Genomic DNA, 15,626 nt, shown 5'->3' with positions numbered 1-15,626 from the left:
AAAAAAGAGATATAGCGTAACGGAATCTGAATAAAACCCACATTATCTTAACCTTGCTCTGTGATACCATGTAAACATTAGAAATAGTGAAAAAATAAAGTGGCTAGGGTTTTCACTAGGATTGTAAAAGTATAAAATATAAGATTTACTAAGTTAATATAAAGTAAGGTATAAATAGACAATAATACCCTTAGTCCAATTATTAAAAAAGTCCATTGCTCATTTAACAAATTATAAAATTGATAAATAATAATCAGATTATATATTTACATATCACTTTCATATGCTAAGAGAAATATGGTTTGGATTAGGGGTGTTCATGGGTGCGGATCGACCCACGAATCCGCTGATCCAAACCAACCCAATCCATAAATTATCTGAACTCATTCATTTACGGGTATATCCAACCCAACCCATAACAACACTATAGTTTTGGTTCGGGTATCGGGTTTTAGTTTTGCAACTCGTGGACCCGTTGACCCAATCCATTAATGTGACTTTAGTAATTTATTATTATTTTAAATAAAAATATAAAATTAATATCTCACTAATAACCATAATTTTTCCAAAAAAATATATTCTCCACCAATATTACTATTAGATCAATGAGTTTACGTAATTCTAAGATTAAATGTTGTTTCATATTTTCTTTTGTATCATTTTTAACTTATGTATTTTATGGAAATATTGTGCCTTGTTGAATTTTATATTATTATAAAGTGTTATATCGTGTAGATGAATTTTATTAGATATTATATGATGTGTTTCATTGAATTTGAGTGTTATAAATGAGTATGATTGAATTGAGTTGTGTTAGATTTTTTAAAACCAACAAAAAAAATCATAAAAAAAATATTTTTTATTTGAAACACAACTCGCGAACCCAACACAACGAACCCATTAATAAACGGGTTGGTTCGGGTCGGTTTTGATAATGAAATTGCGGGTTGGATGACGAACCCAACCCATTGAAGTTTGAACGGATTGGGTAACAGATTAAGCCAAACTCGATCCAACCCAACCCACGTACAACCATAGTTTGGATAAAATGAAAGTAGTGATATGTGTGATGGCCTCCTGGATATTCTTCTGGTGCTGGAGTTGGAGTATGAGGAGATGCATATGGCTGACCACATACATGATATATTTATTGAGATCGAGAACCATGACTCTAAAAATACAATCTCGACTCATGTTGAGAATCCTTAGACATTTTCTCTTACTCAAATTGTTTACGTCGGACCCACATCAATCACCTTTTCTATGATTTTGAAGGAAACCTCTAGAGTGCACTCTACACAATTCCAAAAGAACCATGTAAATAAAAAATACATTGTAAATTTATAAAAACTTAATGGTTTGTTAGATGATTCGTAAGAAGTTGTAGGTTTTATAGCACTTGATTTGGATGAAAATGAGAGTTTAGAACTTTTAGAATTTTGTGAATATGAAACTTATAATGGAGAAGAAAAGACTGAATTGTAACTATATGTTCGAAAGAATGCTCACAAACATCACACACTTGAAAGGACTCTTTTGGACAAAGTTAAAATAAAATTTTGGTAAGGTCCCAAAATAATGTAAGAGTTGGATTGGAAATTCCCTTTAATTAATGACATGTACGGATTTTGGAATAATTTTTTTTAGTTCATTTAAATTTTAGTTTGTTTAGAATGGTCTGGTTAGTCCATTTGGTTAATAGTTCATTTAAAAAGAAAAAAAAACTTTACTTTTTTATCTTTATAACTATCAAGTGTAAGACAAAATGTATAATTATCAATTAAAATAGAAATAGTACATTAAAAGCAATATTATCATTTTTTTAAAATAATTAATATTGGATAAACTACAATAGTTTTCTCTAATGAAAATTAAAATTTAGTTACTAAAATTAATACTTCAGTTTTTTAATAAAAATTGTTGATTTATAAATATCAATAATTATGCATAAATATAAAAATATATTATTTTTAAGGATTGAACTATGGATCAACAAATTACACACATTTAACTCCCCTAACGTATACTAGTTGAGTTACCCATTCACCCTAATATTTAGTTAAAAATTAAAAAAATTATGAAGTTATATCATTTAATAATTTTTTATATATGATAAATTATTTGGCACTACAAAATTTTATTTGAATATCGTATAAGAAAAAAGATTTTTAAAAAATGATTGAAAGTTACTGTTATTAAGCTTGTTTACATATACATCTAATCAAATTTCTCTCCCATGATATATTTTTTTATAAATCATTCATAAATTCCAAAAAAAGAAAAAAGAAAAGAGAGAGGAACCCAACCATAACCCTCATAATGGTCAACAAATCTATAGCCAGGCATACCTAGTTTGTTATGATACAAGAATTTAGAAAGGAAAGAAGGAAAGCAATTCCAAACAAGATAAGGGGAGTGAGAAGCATCCATGGAAGCCAACTTGCGTGTCTGCGCAAATCTCTCTCTTTCTCTCTATCTATCTATCTATCTATCTATCTATCTATCTCTCTTGTGTTGCTCATTGTACATCTGTTGCACCTTCAACAAGAGAATTCACTTCGTTATTGATCACTACATGAACATTTTGGTAGCCAAACAACACCTTCATTTGTTTGCACCATTTGTCGTAGTTCTTTGCATCAAGGATACATATGTTTGCATGGATTCTTTTATTGGAGGCAAAATTTATGTTGCATACTAGGTGTTTATTGATCAGAACCATGCTCTTGATGCCAAATGTTAGAACTTGAAATCACCTAATTGGTGAATAATGAAGAAAATTGAATATGGAGAGAGAGAGAGAGAGAGAGAGAGAGAGAATATAATATGATTAAGGGTGAAAATATTTTTATTAACATTGATAATAATACCTCCAAGGTATTTATATATTTACAAGTGGATTGAGATACAAGCAACAAGCAAAACATAATATAAAATAGAAAATGGCGTACATGTAACCGGTTATACAAAACCTGTAATCGGTTACAATTGCTAATACTCGAAAAAATACTAGTGGTAACTGGTTACAACAAATACGTAATCGGTTGCGTCCACGTCAAAACTTTCTATTTTCAGCCCATGAGTGAATTTCGCTCGACAAGAACCTGTTACGCCCCACGATAACCGTTTATAACGCTTGAATTATTATTTTTCTCTTAAGAGTTTGGAAGGATAAATGTCCAAGAACCAAATGGATTTGGTCCAAGCAAGTTCATGAGAAGAATAATATTTGAAGGCATAAGCTTATATAAAAGTCGAATCATTGTAGTATAAATTCCTCCAAATGATTTGTTCCTTGAGCTAACCTATTCGGAAATGGATTTACAATGCTTGAATTATTGTTTTTATCTTAAGAGTTTGGAGGGATAAATGTCCAAGAACCAAATGGATTTGGTCAAAGCAAGCTCGTGAAAAGAATAATATTTGAAGGCATAAGCCTCTATGAAAGTCTGATCACCATAATAAAAATTCCTCCAAATGATTTGTTCCTTGAGCTAACCTATTCACAAATGGATTTACAACGCTTGAATTATTGTTTTTCTCTTAACAATTTGAAGGGATAAATGTCCAAGAACCAAATGGATTTGGTCCAAGCAAGCTCACGAGAAGAAAAATATTTGAAGACATAAGCCTCTATAAAAGTCTGATCACTAGAGTAGAAATTCTCCAAAGAATTTGTTCCTTGGACTAACCTATTCGCAAATGCATTTGCAGAGCTCTGTGCCTTAAAAAAGAAAAAATATTTAGCCAATTTAAAGGAAATACCACTGACTATCTAATATGAAGTCATAGACAAATAATTAAGGTTAACGAATTGATTCTTCAAAATAGTACGATGAGTATCCAACAGGGGAGCCTCCTTACATATAATTTCTTCATAAACTAATATATGTTCCATTTCCAAGCAACCAATTGGTTTGGATAATCAACAGGTTGGATTCATGTTTCATGCTAGACCAAAGGGAGGGAAAATGTGATGATTGATGATATCATTTTTCTTAAGACTCTAGCTTTAGAAGCTTAGCCCAAGACTAATCACTCTTAAGCAAACCCCAACCAAGCTTTAAATTAGTGGCTTCATTTAAGCAACACAAATGGTGTGACTCTTTCCAGAACTAGTTGAACTATACATCATAATGGTACATTTATCCCCTAATTTAGCACCATTAATATTTTATTCCACAAATGTCTTCTATAAGAAATCCAATTCCTCTTCCAAAATCAGCACAAATCCTAATAGATATGGAGTTCGGACTTGCTAGAAGATTGAATATGAGTCATTTCTACCTCATTTAATTCTTATGCATATTTAAGTTTGGTTCGTTAGTTTTGTATCATCTCAACCCTCTTCCGATCAGGGGAAGATTGTTAGACCATTACATGACTATCAGAGATGAAACTTTGGAGATGATGGTGACGTATCTGAGGGTTGACCTAGGGATTTCTCTGAAGAAGATGGAAGACACACGAGGGTGTCATGCCATGTTTCAATTCTTGGAGAGGCTCTATGCATAGTAGCTGACAGTGGCAGAGCAGTTCGCTAGTGATGATGAGAAGGTTATACGACATATATCATAGACATTGAGAGCATACCTATTGTATTTGGATGACACATCCATTTTTGTGGAAAAGAGTGTCACTTATTTGGATGTGGTTTACTTGAGATACTTCGCTGGCTATGACGAATTCATGAGTACAACTAGGGGGCCGCTTGTTTTGTCTACCTGTACTCCAAGTTACATGAAGGTCGTGGGTGGAAGACCAAACATATGACAACTAGCTGCATGTTGTTGACGGTAATATATTTGCATATTTTAGTGTTTATGTATCACTTTCATAACACTTGTCCTGCGCCATTACTAATAATTCATATATTCAATTTTCAGGGTTGGGTTCTCCAACACTTACCATGCATATTTGGATGTTCATATGTTCTGAACTACATTGAAGATATGTCATGTGCTTCTACATTTGCCTTGCTTATAGGGAATCAGGCGATGGAGATCTTCAGAGTATATCTTGACTGCTTGGTAGTAGAAGATATGCACTTCCAAGCATACACCGATCACCGTCAGATGTGTCCTTTGCAATACATAACCTTCTACTCTTTATGGTTGATTTGTAAGTCACATTTGATGTATCTACATTTTCCTGAGCGCGTCATGCGTCATTTCGGCTACATGCAGTTTATTCTCACTATGGAACACAGAGATATAAATACCATATTTGATGATTAACTTAATCATCTGGTACCATATGGCGCACGAGGTACCCTTACTCTTAACGATTAGATTGATGCATACAACTACATCTAATTGTATTTCAGGGTGCACATCCTTATATGATACTGGATGCTCTAAGAGATCCACATAAGTCAACTCATCAGGAGATACTCGAGGAGGATTAGACTATGACAGATCATGTTATTGATATGTTGCCTAGAAGTCGACATATCATGGATATTGTGTAGGTGGATATAGACAAAAGAGTCTTTTTGGAAGGCCTTGAGGCGAGGGATATTGTAGATGCCATAATGGAGGAGGCACGAACGACATTGCAATACATGAGCCATTGTATGTGTAACACCCCGATTAAAATAAGGGAATTATTTAATTGAGTTAATATTATTTTATTAATTTAATTAAATAAAGTTGGATTATTGGAATATTTTATTATTATTATAAGATGTTATTTATTTTAATAATAATTAAATAAATAAATAAAGGGAATATGAAGAGTGGAAGGGCAAAAGTGGAAAGGGGATAAAAGAGTCCAAGTGAAACTTAGGTTGTTTTCACGTATTGTGTCTCAGAATCAGAGAGAAAGGGAAAAGCTGCAGAGAAAGAGAAGGAAGAGGAAAAGGCCAAAGATTGCTCGGAGCTTCCTTCAATCCAAAGAGGTAAGGGGTCTGAACCATTATGAAACGATAATATGCGAGCAATTTCGTGTTATCTGTGTGATTGTTGATGGATTTTGGGGATTTTAGGGAGATTGAGAAAGTTGGGGTTTTGAGGGAAAACCCTCCGATTTGTGAATTCTGTTGCGTTATGTACTGTAGTCGAAGTATGTTGTGTATATATGTCTGTTAAATGTCGATTTTGGTTGGTTAGCTGTGGGGTACGGTTTATGGCGAGTAGAGAAGCAAAGCTGCGCTGAATTCTGCAGCAGAGGGGTTCTGTCGCGCGCGATTCGCGGCGCGAAGCCTAGTTCGCGGCGCGAACTGGGCAGGATTTAGAGGGGTTCTGTAATTCGTTGTTCGCGACGCGAACCCTGCTTCGCGGCGCGTACTGAAGCGAATTAAGTTGTTCGCGACGCGATCCTTCGTTCGCGGCGCGAACTGTGTTGTATTGGAGAGTTCGCGGCGCGTCCCTATGTTGGCGGCGCGAACTGGCGAAATGCAGAAGCTAATGCTGGTGGGTTTGGAGTACGTTGAGTTGCGAGACTCTTAGTAAGTCGCTGTAGTTGTACTATAAACCATTAATAGTGATTATATGAATTGTATGAGGTGTTATGATGATGCTACGTTGAACTTATGTGTTTAATTATGAATATGTTATGTGACGATGTGATATCGTTATGATGTTGTTGTTGTTTTGTTGAGTTGTATGTCATGATATTAATGATGATGATAACATGACCAATGATGTTGTTGTTGCTATGATGATTATGATGCATGTTTGATGTGCATGCATTCATGAAAGGTGTAACACCCCAAACTGCTTTCAGGATTATCAACTAACCCCACAAACCAACACGAGTCTTTTCAGCATGTTTTGACCTCACTCACACACTTTCCGAGAAACTTCCCAGAAGGTCACCCATCCCAATACTACTCCAAGTCAAGCACGCTTAACTATGGAGTTCTTATTGGTTAGGCTACCGAAAAGAAGATGCATCTTGTTGGTATAGGTAGTACCAATTAATCCTTATAAGCCTTCACTCAACCATGCAGTCCCATACCTGCATAGCCTCAGGATCCCTCTCATTCCGATGTGAATTCGGTTTTTCCCCTAGAAGCTGCTAGGAGTGTCTCATTGTCATGCCTCATGCATAAACAACCACTCCCTCGCCCTCGGGTGTCACATGTAACCACTCTTCGGCCTCTCCGACCTCGGGTGTTACATGCCCACCAACTTCCGCTTGGTTCGTCCCCGAACCACATCGTACTGGGAGAGGTTTGGCTCTGATACCATTTGTAACACCCCAAACTGCTTTCAGGATTATCGACTAACCCCACAAACCAACACGAGTCTTTTCAGCATGTTTTGACCTCACTCACACACTTTCCGAGAAACTTCCCAGAAGGTCACCCATCCCAATACTACTCCAAGTCAAGCACGCTTAACTATGGAGTTCTTATTGGTTAGGCTACCGAAAAGAAGATGCATCTTGTTGGTATAGGTAGTACCAATTAATCCTTATAAGCCTTCACTCAACCATGCAGTCCCATACCTGCATAGCCTCAGGATCCCTCTCATTCCGATGTGAATTCGGTTTTTCCCCTAGAAGCTGCTAGGAGTGTCTCATTGTCATGCCTCATGCATAAACAACCACTCCCTCGCCCTCGGGTGTCACATGTAACCACTCTTCGGCCTCTCCGACCTCGGGTGTTACAAAAGGCCGATGCCTAGTGATGAACGGACATGAGTTCCAATGATGTTGTTGACTCCGGGCTTGTTGAGAGGCTTGGTTCCTTACGGGGGACTCGGATTCTATGGTGATGAATCTGGGAGTGGTGATCCTGTAGTTGATCACAAAATGGGTATACCGAGTCGTGTTGAGTCATGCATGGGTTTGTGCATTGCATTTGATGTGTTGCTTTGTTGATGTTCATGAGTTTGTTAATTTTGATGATGATGATGAGTTGTGTGTGCCTATGTGAAATATATATTTATGTTTATATTTCTGTCGTTATATTATTATTTAATAATGTAATTCTCACCCCTTCTGCATGTGTTTCTGTTCATCTATGATGAGCAATGTGCAGATAATGTGGAGTAGCTATTGTTGAGGTTCGAAGAATAAGAGTAGAGTCATTCTACAGAGTCGAGTCAATGCTCTGGTCATGTGACACCGGGGATTATGGGATTCGATAGCCATATTATTGTTATTTACGTTGTTTGTGATGAATGATTTGTTGAGATCATGTTGGCACATTATAAATAAATAATTATGTTGTTGTCCGCTACGAAGTTTTAATAAAACAAATAATATGATTTATGTTGTGATGAAATGAGTGTTATGTTTTTATGAAATGTAAACTCTTCTACATGTTGTACTCTGATAATCTATTTAAATATGTCGTTTGGGTAGAAGGGTGTTACAGTATGAATATGGGTTATGGGTCTAATATACACAATAGTATATAGTATTTGTATTAGGAACACTATTATCAGTTATAATATATATATATATATATATATATATATATATATATATATATATATATATATATATATATATATATATATATATATATATATATATATTTGTGCGTGTGTGCGCGCGTGTGCGTGTGCATGTGTGTGTACGCGCGCTCGTGTGCGTGCGTTCGTGGATGCATGCGTGTGTTTGTGTGTGTGGGTGTGTATATGTGTGCGCGCGTGAGTGTATGTGTGCATGTGCGTTCATGTTTGCGCGCATGTGAGTGTGTTTGTGCATGTGCGTGTGTGTGCGCACGTGGGTGTGTTTGTGCATGTGTGTGTGTGTGTGCGCTCGCGTACTCGCTTATGTGCATGCGGTTGTGTGTGTGTGTGTCTGTTTGATTTAATATATATAATTTAATATGATAGTATAACTATAATTTATTGTCAATTATACCAGTGTATCTCTAAAACAAAGTCAAAATTTATTATTTAGGGTGAGTACGATAATGCATCTATGTATTACGTATATGGTGAATATGGATGGAGTGCATATAGGATGAATACGAAGATGCATCTCCTGATCAATTTATCTCAAAATAAATGCGGCTCAGTTAGGAATGCATGAGGTGTAACACCCCGATTAAAATAAGGGAATTATTTAATTGAGTTAATATTATTTTATTAATTTAATTAAATAAAGTTGGATTATTGGAATATTTTATTATTATTATAAGATGTTATTTATTTTAATAATAATTAAATAAATAAATAAAGGGAATATGAAGAGTGGAAGGGCAAAAGTGGAAAGGGGATAAAAGAGTCCAAGTGAAACTTAGGTTGTTTTCACGTATTGTGTCTCAGAATCAGAGAGAAAGGGAAAAGCTGCAGAGAAAGAGAAGGAAGAGGAAAAGGCCAAAGATTGCTCGGAGCTTCCTTCAATCCAAAGAGGTAAGGGGTCTGAACCATTATGAAACGATAATATGCGAGCAATTTCGTGTTATCTGTGTGATTGTTGATGGATTTTGGGGATTTTAGGGAGATTGAGAAAGTTGGGGTTTTGAGGGAAAACCCTCCGATTTGTGAATTCTGTTGCGTTATATGTACTGTAGTCGAAGTATGTTGTGTATATATGTCTGTTAAATGTCGATTTTGGTTGGTTAGCTGTGGGGTACGGTTTATGGCGAGTAGAGAAGCAAAGCTGCGCTGAATTCTGCAGCAGAGGGGTTCTGTCGCGCGCGATTCGCGGCGCGAAGCCTAGTTCGCGGCGCGAACTGGGCAGGATTTAGAGGAGTTCTGTAACTCATTATTCGCGACGCGAACCCTGCTTCGCGGCGCGTACTGAAGCGAAATAAGTTGTTCGCGACGCGATCCTTCGTTCGCGGCGCGAACTGTGTTGTATTGGAGAGTTCGCGGCGCGTCCCTATGTTGGCGGCGCGAACTGGCGAAATGCAGAAGCTAATGCTGGTGGGTTTGGAGTACGTTGAGTTGCGAGACTCTTAGTAAGTCGCTGTAGTTGTACTATAAACCATTAATAGTGATTATATGAATTGTATGAGGTGTTATGATGATGCTACGTTGAACTTATGTGTTTAATTATGAATATGTTATGTGACGATGTGATATCGTTATGATGTTGTTGTTGTTTTGTTGAGTTGTATGTCATGATATTAATGATGATGATAACATGACCAATGATGTTGTTGTTGCTATGATGATTATGATGCATGTTTGATGTGCATGCATTCATGAAAGGCCGATGCCTAGTGATGAACGGACATGAGTTCCAATGATGTTGTTGACTCCGGGCTTGTTGAGAGGCTTGGTTCCTTACGGGGGACTCGGATTCTATGGTGATGAATCTGGGAGTGGTGATCCTGTAGTTGATCACAAAATGGGTATACCGAGTCGTGTTGAGTCATGCATGGGTTTGTGCATTGCATTTGATGTGTTGCTTTGTTGATGTTCATGAGTTTGTTAATTTTGATGATGATGATGAGTTGTGTGTGCCTATGTGAAATATATATTTATGTTTATATTTCTGTCGTTATATTATTATTTAATAATGTAATTCTCACCCCTTCTGCATGTGTTTATGTTCATCTATGATGAGCAATGTGCAGATAAAGAGGAGTAGCTTTGTTGAGGTTCGAAGAATAAGAGTAGAGTCATTCTACAGAGTCGAGTCAATGCTCTGGTCATGTGACACCGGGGATTATGGGATTCGATAGATATTATGTTATTATTTCCGTTGTTCATGATGGTTAACATGCTGAGACCTTTTGTTGAGATAAATGTTGAAACATTTTATGAATTGTTAACTGATGAATTATAATAATTGTGTGTTGTCCGCTGCGAAGTTTTATTAAAATGAAAAATAAATTTTATATTGTGATATGATAATTGTTATGTGTTATGAAATGTAAACTCTTCTACATGTGGTACTCTGATAATCTATGTAAATATGTCGTTTGGGTAGAAGGGTGTTACATGAGGTGCGTATATGGTGAATCCAAAAGTGCAACTCCAGACTATATTTTAAGAAAAAAATGAAGTGTGTCTCAGTTAAGACGTGTTTTGGTGTGAAAATGGTGCATCTGAAAAATGTACTTCCAGATTCTGTGGGTATTTCTCCACCACACTTTAGGTGGAAGAAGCAATTTCCTAATTTTTGAGGGACTAAAAAATAACGTTTATTTGATAAGAAATCAAAGTGAAAATCTTAAATTAAGTTAAGGAAAAACGATATTATGCATAAAAAAAGACTTAAGCTTAACTTTACAATTAAGTCATTTACTGAAACTTCCAAGACATAAGAGATGTATCTTACAATTCAAGTAACAACATGGTCGAATCCGTTTCAAACCAAATAAACGCGCATCCCTCTATCGACTTAGAATAAAAGTAAGGTTCTCAAGCAATGTTAGAATAAATAAATATAAAGAATTGTTAAATTTTCTCTAATTTTGACTTCAAAATTTAAGTAATAACTTCACAATTTTTTTATACAAAAGAATAATTGTTAATAAAAAATTAAAAATTAAAATAAAATGAATTTGAAAAATTATTAAATTAACCTTGATTGACTAAAATTTCCTTTAAAATTTAACAACTTTTATCTAAAAAATAAAATAAAATTTAATTGAATGCATCCATAAAATTATTTTATATTTATATTTTTTTTCAAATAATTTAGTAGCTAAAATTCACAATTTAATAATAAATAAGTTAAACTCATGCTTTCATACACAGCTATTAAATAAACTGATTTAACACAGCTATTTTACATTAATATTAATCTTTAAAAAACAAAAGTAATCCAGCCTGTTAGCCGCAAATTACTTATTAAAGGAAACTAGTATATTACAATGTTTTTTAATTTTATTGCTATCATCAGTAACTTAATGACAGACCTATTATTAATTAAAGATTGTCCTTTTCTAATAATTAGTAGTTCATACTATTAAGAAACAGAACCACTTTTCACATGGTTTTGTTTATGTCATCTATTTCTAAACTTCTAAACTCTTCTCTCTAACATCTTTCCAAAAGATAGGAAGATGCAGAGTTTCAAAAATTTCACACCAATTTTTATTGTAATCTTCATAGCACTTCCTTTTGTTCTCATGAACTCAAAATCAAGCTTCTCTCTCTTTGAGGTGTTTACAAAAGACAGGATGCTACAACTTGGAGAATATAAAAATGGTGACAACATAACCAATGGAGGAAGAGTTCATAATAGTATCAATGGAGGCTACAACAATGTCGAAAATAACACCGAGTCAAAGGTAAGTAATTATTTCATCCTATTTTAAATTTAGAATCGAAACAACAAACTTATTAAACCGGATTGAAGCACAGTTAGTTATAGTTATAATTATGTATTTATTTATTTAATCATGAGATTCATCTTTAAGAATATAGCACAATATTGATAATTTCCAATTTGATAGTACCATTGGTATGTTGCATTAATTTATATTTGTAATAATTCCCTAACTGTACAAATCATAAGCTGGCATAGTACTGTGTATTCAACATTATCTTTAAAATCTTGACTTTTGTTACAATAATGTATTCGACATTATCTTTTAAATCTTGAATTTTGCGATAGATTACTTTTTTTTTTCTTTCTCAAGATTCTTTTCTTCCTAATTTTCAATCTCAAACGTGACAAATTCTATTATTCATTACATGTGCCATGTAGTATATTGGTTTACTCACAGAATAAAATATTATGTGTATAGAGATCCGTTGCAAAGCTATTAGACCAAAAAAAATTGTTAATTTTTGTTCTGTTTTTGCTATAACAAAAGTCACTTTACTTAATTTTTTTCTCTAATTAGTAGCCAATAGATTTTTGAATTCCTCTCCCCACTTTAATAATAATTAGTTAATTTTTTATTTAAATATTATATCACCATTTTCATAAGTTCAGTTTCAATGGAGGCCATAACTAACAATGTTGAATTCAACAAACTCATTTAAATCTTGACTTTTGTTAGTATTCAACAATCACATTTAAATCTTGAATTTTGTGAGAGATTGCTCTTTTTCTTTCAAGATTTCTTTCTTCCTAATTTTCAATTTCAAATTTGAGTTATATTAGTAATAATTTTAAAATATTAAATATAATCACAAATATCGATGTTAATGTACAACGAGAATATTAAAAATGTTTGTATTATAAAACTTACTTTATTTTCTTAATGGACTTGCAAATTTAAGGTGCAAGAAAAAATTCAAAATGGTACTCCAACAAGTGAAGTAAGATCAGCTACAACAATAGGTTTGTAACTAGCAATACATTTTGATCATTAGTGTAATATTTTTTTGAAACTTATTTAATCATATATATCTTCTTTTTTTTTTTCTTCTTTTCTATCTTTCTCAAATCCTCAGGTATGAAAAATGACTCATTGACAAGTTCCACAAACAACAAAGAGAAATTTCTTGAAGGACTTTTACCTTCTGGGATTGATGAACCATCATGCATGAGTAGGCATCAATCTCATTTATTCCGCAAAGTTTCGCCTCATAAACCATCTTCGTACTTGATATCGAAACTACGAAACTACGAAGAAATTCATAGAAGCTGTGGACCTAATAGTAAAGCTTACCACAAAAGCATGGAAGAGATTCTACAATCTAAGAGCATTAAAAGTGATTCTGCAATGTGCAAATATCTTATTTGGACACCTGCTAATGGTTTAGGGAACCAAATGATCAGCATGGCTGCAACATTTCTTTACGCTCTAATCACAGATCGCGTTATGCTCGTACGATTCGGGAAAGACAAACAAGGCCTATTTTGCGAGCCGTTTCTGAATTCAACTTGGTTGTTACCTGAGAATTCTCCATTTTGGAGTGGAAATCAGGTTGAAACATATGAAAGCTTGACAGAGAAGGAAAAAGCTAACAATAATTCAAATTTGGATTTCCCATCAGCACTATTTCTCAATCTACAATACCAACAGAATTATCATGAGAAGTTTTTTCACTGTGATGATAAACAAGCTCTTCTTAATAAGGTTCCTCTTATGATTTTACAATCAGATCAATATTTTGTACCTTCTCTCTTCATGACACCTTTGTTCAACAAGGAGCTTGAGAAAATGTTTGTCGAAAAAGACGCAGTTTTTCACCATCTGGGACGTTACCTTTTCCACCCTTCGAATTCGGCGTGGAGACTAATCACGAATTTCTATCAAGAACACTTGGCTAAAGCAGATGAGAAAATAGGCCTTCAGATAAGAGTTTTTCATCCTATTACCACTCCACAACAAGCAATTATGAATCTAGTTTTGAATTGCACACTAGAAAATAAGCTTCTTCCAAAACTACATGATATGAATAATTCCAAGACGATCACAAAGGCTGTTCTAGTGGCGTCTTTATATCCAGAATACGGGGAGAACATAAAGATGATGTATATGAATAAATCAACGGTTACCGGGGAAGTAATCGAAGTTTATCAACCAAGCGGCGAAGAGGAACAGAAATTTAACGATAATACGCATAATATGAAGGCTTTGGTTGATATGTATTTACTAAGTTTATCTGATGTGTTGGTTACTACTTGTCTGTCTACTTTTGGATATGTTGCTCAAGGTTTGGGAAATTTGAAGCCATGGCTTCTGTACAGGCTAGGAAGGAATGAGAGTCATTATCCAGCTTGTAGAAGAGAGTTCTCAATGGAGCCTTGTTATCATTATCCTCCTAAGCATTATTGTAGTGGAAAGGCTATACATGACTATGCTGCTTCTTTCATTTATATGAGGAAATGTAAGGATTATAGTTCTGGTGTAAAGATGATTAATGGCTTTAGATAATGCTTAAGGTTTGGGAAATTTGAGGCCATGACTTTTATACAAGCTAGTAAACAATGATACTCATTATCCAGCTTGTGAACGAGGGTTCTCAATGGAACCTTGCTACCATGCTCCTCCTAAGCACTACTGTAGTGGAAAGCCTATAAAAGATTTTTCTTGTTTTCTTTACATGAGGGAATATTCGTAAGGGTTTTAAGTAGTGTAAACCATGTACTTTTGTTTCAGAAGTCAAACTAGTTATTTGAGTCAGACTAGTTATTTCAAATGGCTTAAAAGAAGAAAAAATCAACCCAATTCAACCCCATTTCTAATGTTTTTCTCACATTCATCCACTTATGAACTACACACCTAATCATAACACATATAAGTATATTCAATCACATAATTGTATTCACAACATAAAATCTCATACACATAATCATAATTCACCATTTATAATTACGCGAATTAATTCAATATTATTTCACATCAGAATAATTCACCTTAATTAATTAGTTACATCAAATACCCCAAAATAGCAGTCAAATATTGACCACACGAGTAAACATCATCGAAAATTGGATTGATTGCTAAAAAACGACCCCTGGCGGCCATGACGACTAGCTCGTCACCCGTCACCCAGCCCCACCCCTATGAGGACCGCCTAGAGACCATGAGGGTCTCCCGTCTCCCTGTTGACATACGTCAGCCAACCCAGATGCATGATGAGCAGCTTATCACGCTTGTGACGCCCGTCACGCTGTTGTAGGATGTCGTTTTTGCGTTTTGGGTCATGGAAGCTCATTTGAAGCTCCGATTTCGGTCCCTAAGATACATATTATCCAGTAATCAAATCATTACATACGCGTCAATTATCATCCATTTTCATCAATTAATCACAAATTCAAGGTTACATGAGAATTGCGATCCAAAACGCAACGGAAATTAAAAT

The 15,626-nt window shown here is 34.7% G+C and overlaps 1 protein-coding gene across 1 annotated transcript; it reads left to right on the top strand.

Annotated features, from left to right (window-relative positions):
- Window positions 1-11,814: 11,814 nt before the first annotated feature.
- Window positions 11,815-14,999, top strand: LOC127106797 (galactoside 2-alpha-L-fucosyltransferase). Its single transcript, XM_051044095.1, has 3 exons — window positions 11,815-12,151; window positions 13,092-13,152; window positions 13,266-14,999. Exons 1-3 carry the CDS (start codon window positions 11,924-11,926, stop codon window positions 14,693-14,695), a joined length of 1,719 nt encoding a protein of 572 aa, XP_050900052.1. The 5' UTR covers window positions 11,815-11,923; the 3' UTR covers window positions 14,696-14,999.
- The last annotated feature ends 627 nt before the right edge of the window (window positions 15,000-15,626 follow it).

Source organism: Lathyrus oleraceus, chromosome 7 (assembly GCF_024323335.1).
Source record: "Lathyrus oleraceus cultivar Zhongwan6 chromosome 7, CAAS_Psat_ZW6_1.0, whole genome shotgun sequence".
NCBI lineage: Eukaryota > Viridiplantae > Streptophyta > Magnoliopsida > Fabales > Fabaceae > Lathyrus > Lathyrus oleraceus.
Note: the sequence above shows the minus strand (reverse complement) of the source record. Positions and strands in the feature narration are given on the sequence as shown.